This window comes from Anolis sagrei, chromosome 1, assembly GCF_037176765.1.
Source record: "Anolis sagrei isolate rAnoSag1 chromosome 1, rAnoSag1.mat, whole genome shotgun sequence".
Classification (NCBI taxonomy): domain Eukaryota; kingdom Metazoa; phylum Chordata; class Lepidosauria; order Squamata; family Dactyloidae; genus Anolis; species Anolis sagrei.
This window is the reverse complement of record NC_090021.1, coordinates 189,648,807-189,672,924: the sequence shown is the minus strand read 5'-3', so window position 1 is coordinate 189,672,924 and position 24,118 is coordinate 189,648,807. Positions and strand designations below refer to the sequence as shown.

General features: G+C 40.0%; 1 protein-coding gene across 1 annotated transcript in view; it reads right to left on the bottom strand.

Moving 5' to 3' along the window:
• TTN (titin) overlaps positions 1–24,118 on the bottom strand; it is a 303,381-nt gene that overhangs the window by 29,265 nt on the left and 249,998 nt on the right. The window contains exons 272-282 of the mRNA XM_067471246.1: positions 23,978–24,082; positions 23,321–23,518; positions 22,939–23,235; positions 22,250–22,837; positions 21,849–22,151; positions 4,629–21,731; positions 2,739–3,035; positions 2,055–2,642; positions 1,657–1,959; positions 520–816; positions 24–311 (exon numbers count right to left, since the gene is read on the bottom strand). Coding sequence (XP_067327347.1) covers positions 24–311; positions 520–816; positions 1,657–1,959; positions 2,055–2,642; positions 2,739–3,035; positions 4,629–21,731; positions 21,849–22,151; positions 22,250–22,837; positions 22,939–23,235; positions 23,321–23,518; positions 23,978–24,082 — 20,367 coding nt within the window. The remainder of the gene's footprint in view (positions 1–23; positions 312–519; positions 817–1,656; positions 1,960–2,054; positions 2,643–2,738; positions 3,036–4,628; positions 21,732–21,848; positions 22,152–22,249; positions 22,838–22,938; positions 23,236–23,320; positions 23,519–23,977; positions 24,083–24,118) is intronic.

The window sequence follows — 24,118 nt, the reverse complement described above, 5'->3', positions numbered from 1 at the left end:
TGGTTTTCCCCAAAACAACATACCAAGTATCAGAACTCTAACGGTGGCAGATGCAGAACCCATGGCATTCTTTAGTTTCAGTTCATAGTTTCCACTGTTAAGACGAGTTGCATCTTTAATCAATATAGATGAAAATTCTGTGGTGTTTTCAAAGGATACTTGGGCACTGGTTTGTACTTCTTTACCATTTCTAAACCATTCAATTGTAGGTATAGGCTTTCCAGAAATGCCAAGTTTCAGTTTAACTGCAGTGCCAGCTTTGTATTTGACTACCTCTGTATATTCTGGTGGTACATCTATTTCAGGTGCACCTTAATAAAACAAAGAAAAGGGAAAAATTGTAAGTAAAAAGTAGTGAATTAAGCTCAGTATAAATTAATATATTTCTATATCCTCTAACAGGAAAAGGCAAATGGGATTGGAATCAATGCAATACTGTCAGATTAGGATCTTGAAAAATGATTTTTGCAACAAAAATAAAACTGGATATTAATTGTTGTGCAAGCATACAGTGCTTACCATATGTATCCACACAGGTTATAGGGCCTGAAACATCTGATGGGTTACTGATTGAGCCTGCAGCATTCTTAGCAAAAACGCGGAATTCATATTGGGAGTTCTGAGTTAATCCAGATACGGTAAACTGAGTCTCAATGACATTGGTGAAGCTTGCCTTCGTCCACCTTCCATTTGGAAGATCACGTTTCTCAACAATATAGCCAGTAATTTTGCTACCACCATCAAAAGCTGGTTGAATCCAAGAAAGGCTGACAAATGTCTTGGAAATATCTGTGACACGAAGATTTCTTGGTGGCTCTGCAGGATGAAAAAAAGTTACATTTTTAGTTAGGAATTCATCTCCACTTTACCAAAAGACGTATCATCTTCTAAATGAGTGTTTCTCAACCTGGGGGTCGGGACCCCTGGGTGGTCACAAAGGGGTTTCAGAGGGGTCGCCAAAGATCATCAGAAAACATATGTTTCTGATGGTCTTAGGAATCCCTTTGGCAGAGGAGGCTGAAGATCTTTCCACTTGTCCTTCTCTTCCTTTTTGGAAAAAGATGGCAAATCCTCCCACCAAAAGCCCTCCACCACTGTGATTGGCCAGCCTCTCAGCCAAGGGAAAGGCTGTTTCTGAGACTCCAAGCGAGGAGGGGAGAGCAGGCTTACTTGTCTCATGGCAGCATCATGCACATGTGCGAGTGAGGGAGAGTGTGCGAGACTGGAGGGAGGCATACTCCAGCAAGTCCCTTCAAGGGATAGGGGTTCTGTGTGGGAAGTTTGACCCAATTCTATCATTGGTGAGGCTCAGAATGCGCATTGATTGTAGGTGAACTATAAATCCCAACAACTACAACTCCCAGATGGCAAAATCAATCCCCATCCAATCCCACCAGTATTCAAATTTGCACGTATCAGGTATTTGTACCAAATTTGGTCCAGTGAATGAAAATACATCCTGCAATTCAGATGTTTACATTACGATTCATAGCAGTAGCAAAATTACAGTTATGAAGTAGCAATGAAAATAATGTTATGGCTGGGGGTCACCACAACAAGAGGAACTGTATTAAGGGATCATGGCATTAGGAAGGTTGAGAAACACTGCTCTAAATTCTCTATGTCATACATGGTGCTTTCCTTCTGAATACATACCACACGCATCAATAGCAAGAACTGCATCAGATGGATGACTTGGTTTTCCAACCCCAGCTGCGTTTTCTGCACACACCCTGAATTCATAAATAAGTCCAGCACTAATATTGGAGACCTTGAAATGTGTTGTGCGAATAATCATTTTATTTGCTTTCTTCCATAAAATACTGTTTCTGTCCTTCATCTCCAGATGGTAGCCAATGACTGCACTGCCTCCATTGGAAACAGGTTCATGCCATCCAACAGTGATGCTTTCTCGTGTTACATTGGTGATCCATGGTGTGGAAGGTGGTCCAGGGGTTGCTAAATGAATATTAATATGATGTAAGCATTATATGAATACATTTTAATATCTAAAAATACTGAAAACAAATACAAACAAACATATTGCTACTTACTGTAAGATAATTTAACAGTTACACACGCTGAATCAATATGGTCACTTATGCCAAAGCGATTTTCTGCTTTGATACGGAATTGATATTCCTCTCCTGTTGTCAGCTTCATAATTTTAATCATATTTCTAGCAACAGTTGCAGACACTTCGGACCACACAGCAGTGCTTGTTTCTCTTTTCAGCACAATGTAGTTAGTCACTTGACTTCCACCATCATAACGTGGTGGCTCCCACTTGAGGGTAACACTTTCTTCAGTGACATCACTGATAACTACTGGGCCAACTGGAGGGCCAGGTCTGTCTAGGACAACAATCTTAACGTAGGACTTAGTAGTTCCACTGGAGTTGGCAGCTGTAATGTCATATTTCCCAGCATCAGCAGCCACACTTTCTTTAAGGTTGATTATCACACTTTCTGCTGTTGTTTCTGTGTTGAACCTCATGGTTGGTCTGAGAGGGACACCATCTTTGGATAGGGTCACCTTTGGCAATGGCTTCCCAAAAACTGGAATCTCGACCTTTAGGTTTGAACCAGCTCTTACATAAACTGTATGGTTGGGGAAGCCTTTCATGTCAACCTCAGGAGATTCTGAAAAATACATTTATAACATATTAAGAATAAGGCTTAGGAAGGTCTTGATAATTAGATTCATATGAGCAACTTCATTAATAATAGAAGACATACCTAGTTGCTCTTTCACTGTAACAGCAATAGGAAGCTCTTTAGGATCACTGAGGCCAGCTTGGTTTTCAGCAAATACTCTGAAGAAGTACTCTGTATTCTCCTTGAGACCTTGAACAATGTAATGTGTCGCCTTCACAACGGCACATTTGACCCATTTTTGTTGTCCTTTCTCCAGAGCTTCAACCAGATAACCTACAATTCTGCTTCCACCGTCATGCTCTGGCTTGAGCCACACAAGAGAGACACTGTCCTTAGTGACACTTGATACTCCCAGTTTTTCTGGTGGACTTGGTTTTTCTGAAGAATAAGAAAACAACATGAGAAGAAAATATGCGTTTGTTTTTTTAAAAATTATACGTAGCAGGTGTATATTTTATATGGGAAAGTTGTATACAGTTGGCCCTCCACATCTGCAGGTTTGACTTTTGGGGATTTGATGGTTAGCAAATTTGAATAAAGTGTTCTCTCTTGGAATGTCTAGGTCCTCCAGTGCAATTCTATGCATATAGAGTTGTGCTGGAGGACTTAGAAATTCCTAGAGAGATGCTCTCTCAGGTAAAAAGCAATCAAAATATATTTATTGAGACTTATATAATAACAATAGACAAGAAACACAATAAACCATTTTTCGATAATGGTTTCTCACTTTCACCGTAGTCCTGTGACCCTAAACCCAGTGAAGGGGGAGTGCTGACTGTATTTTAATTTTCCTAAGTAAAGGTTTCCTCTGACATTAAGTCTAGTTTGTATCTGACTCTGGGGGGTAATTCTCATCTCCATTTCTAAGCTGATGTTGTCTGTAGACACCTCCAAGGCCTGCATGATTACATGGAGTGCCATTACCTTCCTGCAGAAGCGGTACCTATTGATCTACTCACATTTGCATGTTTTTTGAACTGCTTGGTTGGCAGAAACTGGGCCTAACAGTGGGAGTTCACCCCGCTCCCCGGATTCGAACCACCAACCCTTCAGTCAGCAAGTTCAGCAGCTCAGTGGTTTAACCCGCTGCACCACCAGGGGACTCTACTTTACAATATCATTTGTTTCTAAGTGCTTTCAAGAAAAAATGTATGACTAGAAAATTACAATAAATTAATATTAATCAATTACAGTATGATCATAAATAAGAAATTAAGGCCAGAACTCTATAAATAATTTATTCAGAAAAAGATTACATCGAATACATAAAGTCAGACAGGGAATGTGGTGACCAATGTTGCAGCCCTCAAATCCACTGAACAGCATATATTTGACCTTATGGGCTGAATCAAGTGGTAAATATTCAACTTTAAGTTTATATTGTTCCTTTTATTTTTACAGAAATACAGGGAGAATCCTGAGCCAGATTATTGTAAGTTTCTCAGGTTACAATTATTTCTTTAGTAGATGTGCTGTTTTATATTACTTATCAAGTGACTATCTTCATTTTTTTAATCTCTTAAAATTGGAAAGAGGGTTGCACCTTTGGCCAGGCTGTGATTGGAATCCCCAGTTTTAATATAATCTAACAATGGATTTTATTTGTTTTTCATCATATTGCATGTTTATTTATTTTTTAGAAGATTTCTATGCTGCCTTTCTCCACGTGGACATCATCTTAAAATATAATCATAACAAAAAGCAAAAGCTAAAAACAAATAATAATAATAATAATAATAATAATAATACAACAGCCAGCATAGTGATCTTGTTTGCTGTGTGTATTAATCTTGTTATGTTTCAAATAATAATAATAATAATAATAATAATAATAATAATAATAATTTATTTGCTGATATATCAAATATATATTTTTATTCATTTATGTTATGATTTTGGGCCGTTAACATGAAACTACTACAAATAAATAATAAGTAAACCATTTAACTAAATATGTTTTAAGGAACCAACCTGTTATTTTAGTTCCGTCCTTAGTTTCAACGGGAACTCCAACACCAAATTCATTTTCTCCGGATACTCTGAAGTAATAAATTCCACCTTCCTGGAGATGGGTGACTTTGTAGGAAAGGCGATGACAGTTGTTGGTAACAGTGACCCAAGCTTTCTTACTTGCTTCTCGCTTTTCAATGTAGTAGTTCTTTACTGCAGCGCCTCCATCATTCTCAGGAGCTTCCCAAGATAAGACAGCAGATTCTTTTGTCACATCTTTTACAATAATGTTAGATGGAGGTCCCGGTGTGTCAAGAACTTTCACAACTAATGTCAAAGTAGCTGTGTTTATAACATTTTGTAATGTCAGTGTATACTTTCCAGAATCATTCCTGGTTGCTTTTTCAATGGTAAGTGAGGTACAATTGTCTGAAGAATCAATGTTTGCATGAGTTCGGAGATCAGTATCTGGCTTACTCCACAGCACATTTGGGACAGGCTTTCCTCTGAAAGGCACAGTCATTGTAAATGATCCACCAGCTTTCACAATTAAAGTCTTTCTCATTTCATTGTCAATATCAAAAGCAGGTTCTTCTTCCCTTTCTTTTGCTACCTGGGGTTCTGAGATTTCACTTGGATCACTAGCACCCACTTTGTTGAGAGACTTCACTCTGAAAACATATTCAGCTCCTGGTGTAAGACCAATTACAGTATATTCTGTGCCTCTCAAGTTCTGAATAGCAGTTGACCAATTAGTTTCACTAGTCATCTTATATTCAACGGTATATCCAGTAATAGGAGCACCACCATCAAATAATGGCTTTATCCATCCAATTGTAATATGTGACCTGGTAGAGTCCACAATCTTGGGTCTATTTGGAGGTGATGGCAGGAAAACAGGATCTTCTGCTTTAATTAGAGGTGAACAATCACTAGGAAGACTAAGACCTCCTGCATTTTCTGCATATACTCGATATTCATATTCACATCCTTCACGAAGACCTGAAGATTTTACTCTTAGATCATAAACTGGTTTTTTGTTCACACGTATCCACCGGAGACTGTTTTTCTCACGCCGTTCAATTACATATCCAGAAATTTCACTACCTCCATCACTATCAGGTCTAGCCCAACAGATGGTCATGGATTCCTTCGTCACACTAGTAATCTCTAAAGATGTAGGTGGAGTTGGAACAGTAAAAGGGTCAAGAGCTTTAACGGCATCACTTTCCAATGGTTCTCCAACGCCATATTTGTTCACAGCCATCACTCTGAAAATATACTCATTTCCTCTGAGTAGTTTTGTCACTTTGCATGATGTTGTTGGAATTTCTGTTTCACAAAGAGTCCATGCAATTCTACTGGTCTCACGTTTTTCCACAATGTAATAATCAATTTCTGCACCCCCATTTTCTTGAGGTGGCCCCCATGAAAGGTGACACTTCTCAGCAGTAAGTCCTTTGATTTCTAGTGGAGCTGCTGGGGGACCTGGTCTATCAAGTACTTTGCAATTGACAGCTAATGATCTTGTTCCAGCAACATTTTGCAGTGTTAGCACATATTGTCCTGAATCACGTCGAATGCAGTCTTTAACAGTTATTGCAGTAGTGCGATCTGTTGAGATAATTTCAACTCTTGCTTGTTCTTCAATCTCTTTGCCATCCTTTGCCCAAGAAATTACTGGCAAGGGCCGTCCTGCAATGTCAGCATTAATTTTTAAAATCTCTCCAGCTTTAACAACAACAACATCCCTGAATTTGACATCCATCATAATTCTTGGAGCATCAACATCATCTTTTACAGTAACTGGCCCAGTTGATTCAGATGGTTCGCTGAATAGCCCAGCGGCATTTCTTGCTATGACACGGAATTCATAGCGCTGGTCTTCAGTAAGCCCTGTTACATCGAAGAAGGTTTCCTGTACATTAGTGAAGTTGCACTTCAGCCAACGACCATCTGGTAGCTCTTTCCGTTCAATAAGGTATCCTGTTATCTTAGCACCACCATCATATTCTGGTTTGGTCCATGAGAGGGAGACACACGTTCTTGTAATATTAGTCACTTCTGGCTGGCCAGGAGGATCACATGGGTCTCTTGCAGCAATAGGTTCACAGGCTTTGCTACATTTACCTATTCCTACAATATTTTCAGCATACACTCGGTATTCATACATTAGTCCTTCATCAAGGCCTGTGACCTTCATCTGGGTGTCGGTTATAAGTGTTTTATTTACTTTAGTCCAAAGGATGCTGCTTCTTTCTTTACGCTCAAGGTGATAACCAAGTATTTTGGTTCCTCCATCGTTAACTGGTTCCTGCCAACTGACAAGCATGAAGACTTTAGTTGCATGTACAACTTTGGGAGTACCAGGTGGCCCAGGAGGATTAAATGGATATTCTGCAACAACAGGGGAAGTTTCAACATAGGAACTCTTGCCATAGCGATTTTCTGCACAAACACGGAATTGATATTCTGATCCGGTGGTTAAGCGAGATATTTTAATTGAAGTTCGTGCAACTGCTGCCGACACTATGCTCCATGTTGTAGTAGTTGTTTCTCTCTTCTCAACAATATAATTACTAATCTGGCAGCCACCATCATACTCAGGAGGTTTCCAGGATATGGTTATGTTGTCGTTACTGACATTATCAACATGTAATGCAGTTGGGGGTCCTGGCTTGTCAAGTACAACTACAGTGATAAAAACATTTGTAGAGCCAGCACTATTTGAAACATTTAATTCATAGCTTCCTAGATCTTCTCTTGAAGCTTCCTTGATTGCTAATGATGTTGATGTTTTTGATGTCTGAACATTTACTCTAGTTGTCTCTCTTAAAGGTATTCCATCCTTCTTCCAGCTAACAGTTGGAATTGGTCTTCCTCTGATGGGAATATCAATCTTAAGATCTTCACCAGCTTTAACATTGAAAGTATTAAAAAGAAGCTCAACAGAAGGCTGGATTTCAATATCCTTTGCAACTACTGGAACCCCAAGCTGCTTTGGATCACTCTTGCCCTTTTCATTAACAGCGCAGACACGGAAAGTATATTCTTCTCCCATAGACAAACCTGATATTGTTGCTTCCAGTGTCTTAACCTGTGTACATGTGCTCCATTTTTCACTTCCTTTCGTTTGCATTTCTACTACATAGCCAGTTATTTTACTACCGCCATCACTCTCAGGTTTCTCCCATTTAATAGTTGCAGTGTGGCGTGTAACATCAACAAGAGTTATTTTTCCAGGTGGATATGGTGGTTCAGAAACCTTAACTGGTTCAGATGTTTCTGCTGGCAAACCAACTCCATATTCATTTGCAGCCATGACGCGGAAGTAGTAACTACATCCCTCCTGCAGCTGTTCAATTCTGAAGACATTCTTGGTGCAGTTGTTTGTAATAGTGGCATAGGCTTTTCTTGTAGTTTCTCGTTTCTCAATTATATAGTTTGTAATTTTGGCTCCACCGTCAATAAGTGGGGGCTCCCAAGCTAATGTTACTAAATCTTTCTTCACTTCTCTGACGGTCAGGTTTATAGGTGCACTTGGTGTGTCAAGCACTCTTACATTAACAAAAGCAGATTTTTTACCACTATTGTTTTCTAGAGTCAAGTTGTATTTGCCACTGTCAAATCTGTTGACATTATCAATGACCAGCATTGTATATGAACTAGTAACCTCAATCTGGGCTCTGTCACTCAAAAAGCCTTCTGCTTTTTCCCATTTTACCTCTGGTTCTGGCCTGCCTTTGATGGTGACAAATAAACGCAAGGTACCGCTGGCAGGTACTGTGACTACTTTTCGAAGATCTGCATCAAGTTCAATTTCAGGTGGTTCAATTTTTTCAGCAGCAACAACACTACCAGGTATTGTAGCTGGTTCTCCAACCCCTTCTGAGTTCATGGCACAGATGCGGAAGTTGTATTCACTATTCTCTTTGAGTTTTGTTACTGTAAATTGCTTTCCTTGTAATCCAGATGGTGGTGTACAGGTTGTCCATTCATCAGCACTAACTTCTTTAAATTCCACAATGTATCCTTTAACAGGAGCCCCTCCATCATAAATAGGCTTGTTCCATGCAAGTGATACAGATGATCTGGAAGTATCTGTCACTTTTGGATTGCTGGGAGGCCCAGGGGGATATATTGCATCACAGGCACGATAGAAAACTGATGGTTCACTGGGTTCTCCAACACCAGCAGCATTTTCAGCAGAAACCCTGAATTCATAGAAATGGCCATCTGTAAGTCCAGTTACTCTGAGTCTTAAATCTGTCAATCTCTTTTTATTGCACTTGGTCCATCGGATGCCATCTTTGTCTCGCTTTTCTAATATATAACCTTCAATCTCAGCTCCACCGTTGTCTTCAGGACGACCCCAGGTTACAACCATAGAATCTTTTGTGATTGCAGAAACTTCAGGTGTTGAAGGAGGACCTGGAGGCTTGTATGGATTGCATGCCAGCACAGGCTCAGATTCTAGTGGTTCACCAATTCCATATTTGTTAACTGCCATTACACGGAAAATGTACTCATTGCCTGGGAGAAGTCTGGTTACTTTGTGGTTCAGAGCTTGCACATCAGAGGCCACTTGTGTCCATGAAAGCCGGCTTGTCTCTCTCTTTTCTATGATATAATGTGAAATGTTAGCACCCCCATCTTGTAAGGGTGGTCCCCATGCCAGGTAACATTTCTCTGCAGTCACACCTGTAACTTTCAAAGGACCTTCTGGAGGTCCAGGTCTGTCAAGCACTTTTACCGTGATTGGTATAGACTTGGTGCCACCAACATTGCTCAGTTTAAGTGTGTAAAGGCCTCCATCTACTCTGATGCAATCTTTGACTGTAAGTGTTGTTCTTTGAATGGTAGATTTTATTTCCATCCTTGCAGTTGCACCTTCAAATTCTCTTCCATCTTTTGCCCATGTGATTTCAGGAATAGGTTTTCCGTGAATGTCAGCCTCAAGAACAAATGTTTCTCCAGCATGAACAACAATAACATCTTTGTATTTTGGATCCAGTGAAGCTCTTGGTGCTTCAATTTCATCTCTAGCAATAATTGGTCCAGTGCTTTCAGATGGTTCGCTTATACTACCGGCTGCATTTCTTGCAATTACTCTGAATTCATATCTTTGCTCTTCCACAAGACCAGTTACTGTAAACTCGGTTTCTATTACATTGGTAAAACTGGCTTTCATCCAACGACCATCAGGCAGTTCTCTCTTTTCCACAATATATCCGGTAATCTTGCTGCCACCATCATATTCAGGTTTCTTCCATTTTAATGTTATATAGTTTCTTGTGATAACAATGGCATCTGGACGACCTGGAGGATCACAAGCATCTCTGGCAACATACAATTCAGATGTCTTGCTAACCTTACCAATGCCAACAATATTTTCTGCAGCAACTCTGAATTCATATTCTAGACCTTCTTCAAGGCCTTCTGTTTTATATCTTGTATCCTGGATGAGGGTCTTGTTCAGTTTTGTCCAAAGAATGCTGTTTTTATCTTTGCGTTCTAGGTGATAGCCAAGAACTTTGCTTCCTCCATCATTAACGGGTTCATGCCATTGTACAATCATGTAATCTTTGGAAGCTGTACTAACAAATGGTGTTCCTGGTGGTCCTGGCTCCTTGTATGGATATTGCACAAGAACAGGTTTAGAATCTAGTGCACTGCTCTTTCCATAACGGTTTTCAGCACTGATTCTAAACTGGTATTCAGAACCTGTTTTAAGTTTTGTTACTTTAATAGTTGTTCTTGCAACAGTTGCTGATACCATTTGCCAGGTGGTAGTAGTGGTGTCACGTTTCTCTACAATATAATTGGATATTTGGCAGCCGCCTGTGTATGCTGGTGGTTCCCATGATAAGACAACAAAATCTGAACTAACTTCATCAAAGCGGATAGGTCCTTGCGGTGGGCCAGGCTTTTCAAACACAATTATATTAAGCTCCTCTGTTGCTTTGCCTGCAGTGTTGGTTGCTGTTACAGTATATTTCCCAAAGTCCTCTTTGCTACTTTCTTTAATGAACAAAGTAGTAGTTGATGATGTATCTTCAACATGTATTCTAGTTGTTTGCTTTATAGGTTGACCATCTTTTTCCCAAGTAATAGTAGGCTTTGGTCGAGCTATAAAGGGTATTTCTACTTTAAGGTCTTCTCCAGCTTGTACAGTAAATGTATTGAACATAAGTTTGAAACTTGGCTGAATTGTCAGGTCACTAGCAATCACAGGAACTGCTAATGGCCTAGGATCACTTTTGCCCTTTTCATTATATGCCATGACACGGAATAGATATTCATGTCCAGAACTTAAACCAGACACAACAGCATTGCAGACTTTGCTTTCAGTTACAACACTCCATTTGTCAGATCCCTTTGGCTGCATTTCAACAATGTATCCCAAAATTCTGCTTCCTCCATCATGTTCAGGCTTTTCCCACATGAAGGATGCACTTCTCTGGGTCACATCGGTGAGCGTTACTTTCCCAGGAGGCAAAGGTGGTTCAGATGCTTTGGAGGCATCTGTAGTTTCAACTGGAGCACCAATTCCAAATTCATTCTCAGCCATAACTCTGAAATAGTAAATTGATCCTTCTGTAAGGTTTCCAACTTTAAAGCTTGTTTTGCTGCACTTTGCGCTCACATTGGCATATGCTTTTCTGGTTGACTCACGTTTGTCGATCACATAGTTCTTTATCTTTGCACCACCATCATTAGCTGGAGGTTCCCATGTCAGTACAGCATAATCCTTCCTTATTTCTTTGACTACTAGATTTTGTGGTGGTCCTGGTGTGTCAAGTACCTTAACTGTAACAAATGCAGACTTTGATCCACTACTGTTTTCCAGTTTAAGTGTATACTTTCCAGCATCATTTCTGTCACAGTAATCAATTGATAGCTGTGTGTAATTCAAGCCCTTTTCAATTTGAACCCTATCGGTAAATTCTCCTTCTTCTCGAGACCATGTGATATCAGGAATAGGGCGTCCTTTGAATGGTATATTTATCCTGACAGATCCGCCTGCTCTAACCACAATCCCTTTCCTTAGCTCTGAGTCAATATCAAGTTCTGGAGCCTCAAGCTTATCTTCTGGTTTTACTGTGCCAGGAACTGCTGCAGCTTCACCCACTCCAATTTTGTTGAGGGCACACACTCTTAGTTTGTATTCCTGATGTTCAATGAGCTTTTTGACCTCAAAACGATTGACTCTCAAACCTGTCTGTGGAGTAGCTATTGCCCATTCTTCTTCATCAGCTTTGCAAATTTCTACAATATATCCCAGGATTTCACTGCCACCATCATAAATAGGTTTACTCCATGCAACTGTAATTGAATTCTTGGTAGTATCCACAGCATGGACATTTGTGGGCGGGCCAGGCTTGAACATAGGATCACATGCTTTCCAGTAGGGAGTAACCTGACTTGGTTCACCCACTCCGGCTGCATTTTCAGCTGATACTCTAAATTCATATTCATGATCTTCTGTTAATCCCGTGACTCTTAATCGCAAATCTGTAATTCGGCGTTTATTACATTTCACCCATCTGATACCAGCTCTGTCTCTTTTTTCTACAATGTAGCTAATAATTTCACTGCCACCATCACTATCTGGACGATTCCAGCAGACAGTCATAGAATCCCTCGTAATGTTGGTGACTTCAAGGGACTTTGGTGGACCAGGAACAACAAATGGATTTTTCATCAGGACTGGTGCAGATTCAAGTGGTTCACCAACTCCATATTTATTAACTGCCATTATGCGGAATATATACTCATTTCCTTCAAGGAGTTTTGTTACTTTCAGCATTGTAGCTACAGCATCTGAAGCAACAACTGTCCAAGCAAGCCGACTTGTTTCTCTCTTCTCAATGATGTAATGAGAAATGTCACTGCCACCATCGTGAATTGGTGGAGCCCATGCTATGGAACATTTGTCACAAGTTACTCCAGAAACTTGAATACTCTCTGGTGGTCCTGGCCTATCAAGTACTTTTACTGTTATCGGTACTGATTTTGTTCCTGCAACATTGGAGGCCTGTAAAATATATTGTCCACCATCAATACGTATTGCATCTTTTACAGTAATTAAGGCCTTAAAATCAGTATTCCTTATTTCACATCGAGCAGTATCTTCAAGAACTTTATCACCTTTCAACCACATAATAGTAGGAATTGGTTTCCCATGGACATCTGCCTCAAGTCGGAATGTATCTCCAGCATTTACAACAATGACATCTCTGTATTTTGGGTCCATGGAAATTCTTGGAAGTTCAACTTCATCTTTGGCTGTTATTGGTCCTGTGCTATCAGAAGGTTTACTTACTGCTCCAGCAGCATTCCTTGCAATGACTCTGAATTCATACCTTTGGTCTTCAACAAGACCTGTTACAGTAAACTGCGTTTCAGTTATATTGGTAAAGCTTGCTTTCATCCAGCGTCCTTCAGGCAAATCACGTTTCTCTACTATATAGCCTGTAATCTTGCTGCCACCATCATATTCTGGTTTAGTCCACTGCAGTGTAATTGAGCTTCTTTTTACAACAATAGCTTCAGGGCATCCTGGGGGATCACATGGATCACGGGCAAAATAGCACTCTGAGGCTTTGCTTGTTTTACCTACACCAACAATATTTTCTGCAGAAACTCTAAATTCATATTCAATACCTTCTTCAAGGTTTGTGGTCTTATAGTGAGTGTCTTGAATAATTGTCTTGTTTACTTTAGTCCATAGAATACTATTCTTTTCCTTTCTCTCAAGGTGGTAACCTAAAATTTTACTTCCACCATCATTGATTGGCTCATGCCATTGCACAACCATAGAGTCTTTTGTAACTGCCGTCACAAATGGTGTACCAGGAGGTCCTGGTTCTTTATAGGGATACTGAGCAACAACTGCTTCTGACTCCAGGGCGAAGCTCTGTCCATACCTATTTTCAGCAAATATTCTAAACTGATATTCTGAACCAGTTTTTAGTTTGCTCACTTTGAGGGTAGTTCTTGCAACCGTAGCTGAAACTGTCTCCCATACTGTGCTGGTTGTATCTCGTTTATGAACAATGTAGTTAGTAATTTGGCAGCCACCAGTATATGATGGAGGGTTCCATGATAATGTAATACTTTCAGCACTTATATCATCAAATTTAACAGGCCCTCTGGGAGGATCAGGTTTGTCTAGGGTTATAATTTCAATAGGTACAGATTTCTGCCCAACAATGTTAGCAACTGCAATTTCATACATTCCACTATCTTCTTTAGTTGTTTCTTTAATATTTAGGATGGTAAGATTAGGTGAATCGATGACATTGACTCGAGTAGTTTGTTTTAATGGTATTCCATCTTTGGTCCAAGTAATTGTAGGCTTAGGTCGACCAGATATTGGTACTTCAATCTTTAAATCTTGTCCCACTTGTATGCTGTAACTGTGGAATGCAGGTCTTACATCTGGCTCAATAACGAGATCTTTGGCAATTATTGGGACTGCAAGTGATCGTGGATCACTCCTTCCCTTTTCATTTACAGCCATCACTCTAAACAGATACTCTTCTCCTTGAGCTAGATTAGTAACAACTGCCTCAAGACTCTTGACACGTGTACACTCTGACCATTTTTCACTACCTTTAACTTGCATTTCCACAATATATTGCAAGATTTTACTTCCACCATCATGTTCAGGCTTTGCCCAGCTCAATGAAACACTGTTTCGTGTAACATCATCCACTGTTATCTTTCCTGGAGGTTGAGGAACTTCAGCAACTTTAACTGGATCACTTGTTTCTTCAGGCAGACCAATTCCAAATTCATTTTCTGCACAAACTCTGAAGGAATAATAGCAGCCCTCTTGAAGTTTATCTATTTTCCATGATGTTTTATGGCAATTTGTAACAACAGCTGCATAGGCTTTTCTTGTGGCCTCACGTTTTTCAATAATGTAATTTTTAATCTTAGCTCCACCATCTATCAAAGGCGGTTCCCAAGCAAGTGAAACAGAATCTTTGGTGATATCCTTAATTTTCAGGTTAATTGGAGGACCTGGAGTATCCAGGACTCTTACAATGACAAAGGCAGACTTTGTCCCACTGCTGTTTTCTAAAGTGAGAGTGTACTTTCCAGAGTCAAATCTGTTGACGTTGTCAAGAACCAGTGATGTAAAGCTGCTAGTGATATCAATCATAGCTGCCTCTCTGATGTCACCATCCACTTTACCCCATTTTACTTCAGGAGTTGGGCGCCCTCTGATAGGAACAAATAATCTTAATGAGCCACCAGCTCTTACATTTATAACTTTCCTCAATTCCATATCAAGATCAAGGTCTGGAGCTTCAAGCTTTTCTTCAACAATAATTGTTCCAGGAACGTCAGCATGCTCTCCTACTCCTGCTTTATTAACAGCACAAATGCGGAACTTGTATTCATGCTTTTCCAATAGTTTTTCCACTTCCATGTTTGTTTTCTTAATTCCAGTTGGTGGTGTACAAATCTCCCAGTCTCCAACACTTACATCACACTTTTCAACAATGTATCCTTGAATTTCAGAGCCACCATCATAGATTGGTTTACCCCAAGACAGGAAGACTGAAGATTTTGTAACATCTGTTGCTTTAGGATTATTAGGAGGACCTGGCTTGTATATAGGATCACAGGCTTTATAATAAATAGAAGGTGGACTGGGTTCACTGAGGCCAGCTGCATTTTCAGCTGAAACTCTGTATTCATAATCATGATTTTCAATAAGTCCAGTGACTCGATATCGAAGTTCACTTATCAAGCGCTTGTTACATCTCGTCCACCGAATGCCTTCTTTGTCACGTTTTTCTAGTACATAACCCAAAATTTCACTGCCACCATCAGAGGCCGGTCTGTCCCATACGACAATCATAGAGTCTTTGGTAACCGCAGAGACTTCTGGGGCCTTTGGTGGAAGTGGCACCACAAAAGGATTCTTTGCAAGTACAGGATCAGATTCAAGAGGCTCACCATCACCATATTTGTTTACAGCCATAATACGGAAAATATATTCATTACCTTCCAAAAGTTTAGTAACTTTGCAACTAAGGGTTTGTACATTGGCATCAACTAAAGTCCAGACTAAGCGACTTGTTTCTCTTCTTTCAACAATGTAGTGTGAGATATCACTGCCACCATCTTGCAGTGGGGGCTTCCACGATAGCATACATTTTTCTGCAGTAACTCCTGTTATGACAACAGGTCCTTCAGGTGGGCCAGGTCTGTCAAGAACCTTGACATGAATAGAAGCTGTTTTTTCACCTGCAACATTCTTTACGAGCAATACATAATGTCCACTATCAACACGTATGGCTTCTTTGACACTTAGGCTTGTGGCAAAGTCAGTACTTTTTATATCCAGGCGTGCTGTGTTTGTTAGTTCCTTATCACCTTTCAACCACTGAATGGAAGGAAGTGGCTTTCCATAAACATCAGCATCAATCTTGAATGATTCACCAGCATGCAGTACAAGTGTTTCTTTAAATTTGGGATCCATACTTATACGAGGTGGATCAACCTCATCTCTTGCTGTGACTGCACCTGAACTTTCAGATGGCTCACTGAAGACACCTGCAGCATTTCGTGCAATGACACGGAACTCATATCTTTGATTTTCAACTAGGCCGGTTACTGCAAATTCAGTCTCAATCACATTTGTAAAGCTGGCTTTCATCCAGCGGCCATCTGGTAACTCCTTCTTTTCAACAATATAGCCTGTGATCTTGCTTCCACCATCATATGTTGGCTTCTTCCACTGAAGAGTAACAGAGTTTCGTGTGACAATTATAGGTTCTGGACGGCCTGGAGGATCACAAGGATCATGAGCTGTGTAGCATTCTGAACCTTTACTTGCCTTTCCAATACCAACAATATTTTCTGCATAAACTCTGAATTCATATTCAAGACCTTCTTCGAGTCCAGTTGTTTTAAATTTAGTGTCAGGAATTGGTGTTTTGTTTAATTTCACCCAGAGGATGCTATTTCTTTCTTTACGTTCCAAATGGTAGCCAATGATCTTGCTGCCACCATCATTGACAGGTTCATTCCAATACACAACCATAGTATCTCTGGAAACTTCTGGTACATAAGGAGTTCCAGGTGGGCCAGGTAGTTTGTATGGAAACTGGGCAACCACAGAATCTGATGTGAGATAAGTACTCTTCCCATATCTATTTTCAGCAGCAATTCTGAACTGATATTCACTTCCTGTCTTCAACCTAGATGCTTTCAGAGTTGTTCGGGCAACAGTAGCTGAAACTATCTGCCAAGCAGTAGTAGAGGTGTCTCGTTTTTCTACAATATAATTATTGATAGAACTACCACCATCATATTTGGGTGGTTCCCAAGAAATGGTAATACTGTCTGCAGTGACTTCATCAATCTTTACAGGTCCTGTTGGAGGTCCTGGTTTATCAAGGACAACAATATTTAGAATTTCAGTAGCTTCACCTGCTGAATTAGAAAGCTTGACTAAATATTGCCCAACATCTTCTTTACAAGCTTCTTTTATTGTTAGTAAAGTGTTATTGTCTGTGTTTTCTTCATTTACTCTAGTAGTCTGTCTCAGTGGCACATTATCTTTAAGCCATTGTATAGATGGCTTGGGTCGACCAATAAATGGAACATCTACTTTCAAATCTTCACCTGCGAGTACACTGAAAGTGGTAAACAACAGTTTGAAGGCTGGTGGTATCACAAGATCTTTTGCTATAACTGGAACACTCAGTTGTCGAGGATCGCTGATTCCTTTTTCATTTTGAGCTGAAACACGGAAGGAATATTCTTCACCTTGGATTAGTCCAGTTATAATAGCTTCAGTAACCTTTACAGTGGCACATGTGGCCCATTTGTCACTGCCTTTGCTTTGCATTTCAACAATATAACCCAAAATTCTGCTTCCTCCATCATGCTCAGGTTTTTCCCAAGTCAATGATACACTGTTTCTTGTTACATCCAATAAAGTTATTTTTCCAGGAGGAAGAGGTCTCTCTGATACCTTTACAGATTCTGGTGTTTCAACAGGAAGACCTATTCCATATTCATTTTCTGCAAGGACTCTGAAATAATAGTTGCAACCTTCCTGTAATGGGTCTACTTTCCAGCTAGTCTTGTGGCAATTAGCCATAACAGTTGAATATGCTTTTCTTGTTGCTTCACGCTTTTCAACTATATAGTTCTTTATTTTAGAGCCACCATCTATGAGAGGAGGGTCCCATGTGAGAGTGACAGATGACTTACTGACCTCTTTTATTTTGAGATTCTGTGGGGCTCCGGGTGTATCAAGAACCCTTACAATTACAAATGCTGATTTGCTGCCCGAACTGTTTTCTATAGTTAATATATACTTGCCACTGTCAAATCTGTTCACATTTCCTACTGTAAGTGATGTATAAGAGCTTGTAGATTCAATAGTGGCTTTGTCTAAAGACTCTCCATGTTCTCGTGACCATTTTACTTCAGGTACTGGTCTTCCTTTGATTGGAACAAAAAGTCTTAAAGTACAGCAAGCTCTAATAGTCACAACTTTACGCAATTCGGCATCCAGTTCAATCTCTGGAGGCAGAATTCTTTCTTCAGCCTTTGGTGTTCCAGGAACAAGAGCAGGTTCTCCCATGCCTTCAGCGTTCATAGCATATATTCTGATTTTGTACTCCTGATTTTCTTTTAAGCCAGTGATCGTAAAGGAAGTAGCCTTCAGTCCTGCTGATGGAGTCACAATTTTCCATTCATCTTCTTCAGGTAATGCTATTTCCACCATGTAGCCTGTGATTTCAGAGCCACCATCATATATTGGCTTATTCCAAGCAATTGTAATGGAAGACTTGCTCGTATCCAAAACCCGAGGATTACCAGGTGGACCAGGCTTAAAAACAGTATCGACAGCTTTGTAGAACTGGCTGTTTGGACTTGGTTCACTTACACCAGCAGCATTTTCAGCCTTTACTCGATATTCATATTCATGACCTTCTGTGAGTCCAGACACTTTATAGCGTAAATCAGTGACATTTCGCTTGTTGCATTTCACCCAGCGCAATCCAGCTCTGTCACGACGTTCTACAATATAATTGGTTATAGGGCTTCCACCATCAGAATCAGGATGTCCCCAGCACACAATCATAGAATCTTTGTTTGCAGCTGTAACTTCTGGGGTCTTGGGTGGATCAGGTACAACATAAGGATTTACTGCAAGAACAGGCTCTGATTCTAGAGATTCACCAACTCCGTATTTGTTAACAGCCATAACACGGAACACATATTCATTGCCTTTCAGTAGCTTTGTGACCTTTAATTTTGTTACGGGAACCTCTGTGGCTACCGATGTCCATGCCAGCCTACTAGTTTCACGTTTTTCAACAACATAATGGTCAATATTTGCACCTCCATCATCTAGAGGGGGCAACCATGACAAGACACATTTCTCTGTTGTAACATCAGAAACAGCCAAAGGACCTTCTGGAGGACCAGGTCTGTCTAAAACTTTGACATTGAAAATATGTTTGGCAAAGCCACCAGGATTTGAAGCTGTTAGCGTATATGCGCCTCCATCCCTTCTTGTAGAATCCTTATTGGTAAGGGCTGTTGAGAAATCCGCTATTTTAATTTCTAATTTTGCTGTATCTTCAAGCTCCTTTCCTTCTTTTGTCCATACAAGAGTAGGTGGAGGACGACCTGCAACATCAGCTTCAAGTTTGAAAACTTCACCTGCTTTTAATACTAAAGTGTCTTTATATTTAGCATCAACCATTATCCTTGGAGCTTCAATCTCGTCTCTGCATGTTATTGCATCTGATGGTTCAGATGGATGGCTAACAGCACCAGCAGCATTTCTTGCAATTACACGGAATTCATAAGCAGCATCTTCTGTGAGACCACTAACAGTGAACTCAGTTTCTAGTATATTGCTGAAGTTAGCTTTCAGCCATCGGCCATTGGGAAGATCTCTCTTTTCAACAGTGTAACCAGTTATCTTAAAGCCACCATTATATTCAGGCTTGGTCCACTTGAGTGCTACTGCATGTCTTGTAATATTGAGAGGAACTGGCTTACCAGGTGGATCAATAGGATCTAGAGCAAATGTTGGCTCAGATGGCTTGCTTGGTTTACTTTTGCCTGCCATATTTTCTGCTATGACTCGGAATTCATATGCGATGCCATCTGTAAGACCACTTGACTTGAAAATGTTGCCTGATATCAAGGCCTTACTTATAGTCTGCCAAAGAATGCTATTCCGCTCTTTTCTTTCAATATGATATCCCAAAATTGGACTTCCTCCATCTGTAAGAGGTTCATGCCAGCTAATGCTAATTGAATCTTTTGAGACTGCAATTACTTGAGGAGTGCCTGGAGGTCCAGGAACTTTAAAAGGAAAGGTAGCAATTACATTCTCGGAGCTGATAGCTGGACCTGAACCATATCTGTTCTGAGCTTTAACACGGAACTGGTATTCAGTTCCAGTAGTGAGACGAGCAGCTTTATATGTGGTACGTATGACAGTAGTTGCTAACTCAGCCCATGAAGTGCTGTCAGTTTTACGCATTTCTACAACATAGTTACTAATTGGAACCCCTCCGTCATTCAGTGGAGGCTGCCATGAAAAGGTGACAAAGTCAGATGAAATTTCCTCAAATTTGATTGGTCCTGTGGGAGGTCCAGGAACATCATGCACCTGCACAGATATCACATCACTCACTTCGCCAATAATGTTTTTAGCTGAGAGGGGATATCTGCCACTGTCGTTTCTTGTGCAGTCATTAATAGTTAAGATAGTTGCAGTAGCAGTATTTTCAAAGTTTACTCTTTGGGTTTGTTTGAGCAATTGGTCTTCTTTTTTCCAAGTAATAGTTGGCCTTGGGCGACCAAGCACAGGAATCTCTACTTTGATATTGTCACCAGCTCTAGCAATTACTGTTTTCTGATAAATGCCCCGTAAATCAAATTCTGGAAGCATCATTTGTTCTTTTACAACAACTGGTCTGCTTTCCCTTGGATCACTTCTGCCAGCACTATTAACTGCCATAACCTGGAAAGAATATTCTTCATTTTCAGTTAGATTCTTCACTACACACTCTAATGTTTTCACAGTTGTGACATGTGTCCACTGAGTTGAACCCTTTTTCTGTGCTTCAATTACATAGCCGGTAATCTTGCTACCACCATCATGTACTGGCTTTGGCCAAGCAAGGCTGACTGAGTTCCTTGTGATATCCATAATATTAAGGCTCTCTGGAGGGGATGGTGCTTCAGAAGCTCTTATAGGTTCTGCAGTTTCAGCAGGTTCACCAATTCCAAATTCATTTTCAGCCAATACTCTGAAGTAATATTCACATCCTTCGGCCAAATTAGGAATCCTAAGGGAACATTTTGAGCATTTGGTTGTGATGGTAGAATATGCCTTTCTTGTAGACTCACGTTTTTCAACTATATAATTTGTTATGCGCGAACCACCATCAATTAGAGGCATATCCCACTGGAGGGTGATACTGTCTTTACAGATGTCCCTGGGCTTCAGATTTATTGGTGGCCCGGGTGTATCCAGAACTTTTACATTAACAAAACCAGTCTTCTTGCCAGCAGCATTTTCAAGGGTCATTAGGTATTTTCCTGCATCATATCTGTTACATTCTGTGATAATGAGAAGAGAGAACGAATCTGTATTTTCAATACTGGCACGTGCTTTGAGCGGGATATCATCCTTGGTCCATGTAACTTCAGGAGGTGGACGTCCTCTAATTGGAACAAATATCCGGATGCTCAATCCAGCTCTAACGACTAGAGTTTTTCTCAGCTCAGCATCTAATTCAAAATCTGGAGCTGTTTCACGTTCCTTGATTTCAACATTTGGAATTTTGGCTGGTTCTCCAGCACCAGCAGCATTGATGGCAATAATTCTAAAATTGTATTTTGCTCCTGGTTGAAGGTTAGCAACAACAAATTCTGTAATTCTTAGGGCAGTTCCTGTGGTGTCTTTCACCCACGTTTCTTCTCCTTCCTTTTGGTGCTCCACAATGTAACCAATGATTTCTAGTCCACCATCATAATGAGGCTTTCCCCATGAAAGGCTAGCAGTTGTCTTTGTTGTATCAGTTACTCGTGCATTTGAAGGCGGTCCTGGAGGATCTACAGTAATGAGAAAAAGAAAAGAACATGAGACATTTGATCACAGTCATTGTATAGACAAATTATACTATTAACGGCCTATGAAGGTATTTGCCAAAGTTCAGAAATTCTACTAACATGTAGCATCCTTCGTCAATACCGGCTGAGAAACATCACTTGGTGGTCCAATTCCTGCTCTGTTTTCTGCACTAACACGGAATTCATATTCATTTCCTTCTAGGAGTCCAGTCACTTTGCACCTCAGGTCTGACACTGGTTTCTTTGAAACTCTGACCCATCTCACACCTTTCTTTTCTCTTCTTTCCACATGGTAGCCTGTGATTTCACTGCCACCATCATCAGTTGGTCTCTTCCAGTTCACTGTAACAGCGTTCTTTGTAATATTTGATACTTCGGGTTTTCCAGGAGGACCAGGAGGACCTGATTGGGGAGGGAAAAAACAATTTTTGAAAAATGTTGATATTTTTATATCTAAAGCAATAAATATATACTAAACTACATTCAGTGATTTTGCTTACCAAATCTATCCACCATTTTAACTGGTTCTGAATGAGACGGCTCTCCCCTTCCATACTGGTTCACAGCTGAGACCCGGAAGATATACTCATTTCCTTGAATAAGTTTTGTAACAACATGCCTACAAGACTGAATGTCTTCAGCAACCTGAGTCCACAGCAGTCGGCTAGTTTCTCTCTTTTCAAGTACATAAGATTTGATTGGCGATCCACCATCTTCTGTAGGAGGGGTCCATGTCAAGGTAGCTTTTTCAGCTGAGACACTGCCGACTTCAACTGGTCCTGGGGGACCTGGTACATCTAAAACCTTTACATGCACATGTTCTTCTTTAGTACCAAAAGGATTGGTGGCAGTGATTGTGTATTCACCAGAATCTTTTCTAGCTGCATATTTGACAGATAATGTAGAAGAGGTTGGAGTTGATTCAATAAGAACGGTTTCTGAAAGTTTAAAATCTTTTCCTCCTTTGGACCACACTGCCGTTGGAAGTGGTTTGCCAACTATGCTAATAGCAGACATTGTAATGGTGTCTCCTGCTTTAACAGTCAAGCCATCTTTGATGGTAGGATCAAGTGTAATGGTGGGTGCCTCTGCAAAATAAAATGTATTTGTCAGAAAATCATGTGGCAAATAAAATACTTTGGCATTAAATACATAAAGAAAACATATCTTGTTACAGAGGAGTACACACCATACTCATCCTTGCATATAATGGCACCAGTAGATTCTGATGGAGGACTAATGGCTCCAGCAGTATTCTTGGCTCTGATTCTGAATTCATACTTTGAACCTTCATATAGGTCAGTCACGGTATAGGCACATTCCTGAACATTTACATGGTTTGCTTTCATCCATGTCTTTCCTGGTAGATCACGCTTCTCTACTATGTATCCAATTAATTTGTGTCCACCATCATACTTTGGCTCAGTCCAGATCAGTGTCACAGAGTTTCTGGTTACACTGATGACTTCAGGTTTCCCAGGAGGATCTGAAAACAACATAATACATAAGTAACAGCATTGATACCAGAGTTTTCTAACTTAGGAAAACAATGTTTATTTTGAGTAACTTACCAATTGGATCTAAGGCTACAACTGGTTCAGATGGAAGACTTGGTTTTCCAACTCCGGCTAGATTGATTGCCATAACTCTGAATTCATATTCCAAGCCTTCAGTTAACCCTGCTACCCTGAAATCTTTCATCCTTAATGGAGTCTTGTTCCCTCGCTTCCACAAGATACTGTTTCTTTCTTTATATTCAATATGATAACCTATAGAAGCAAACAAAGTCAAACGTATTTATTTATTATTATAAAATGCAAATGCAAAAATACAATTGATCAAATAAAATATTTTTGTTATAATAACCTTGACGTTCCTACCCAAACATGGTTTATAGGTTGTCTATGAAACTATATTAACCAACATTCCAATATACTATTCCCTTGTCTAATCTCCAGGGGACCATGTGTATCATGAACATAGGCTATCAATGAAATGCCTGTTTGTGAGCTTTGCAATCTTATAAATTAAACAATAGGTCCAATTTAATTACACAGTAGTCCAAAATATAACTGCTAAATTTGTTATGGGTTATAGCTTTAAAAAACCGATTCACTGTATTTTAAAGAGAGTTGCTGAAAATGGAGAAATAAAATAGGGCTATGCTAAAATTGTATTTTATTATGCAATAGATAAATGTGAATAAAATGAAACCTCCCAAAAATTACCTGTGATTGGAGAGCCACCTGTTTTCTTAGGATCTTTCCATACTAAAGAAACAGCATCATGCCTGACCTCAACAATTTTAGGTGGTGGTGGAGCATCAGGAACATCTAGAAAATATAATTAAAAAGAATTAGCTGGAATGA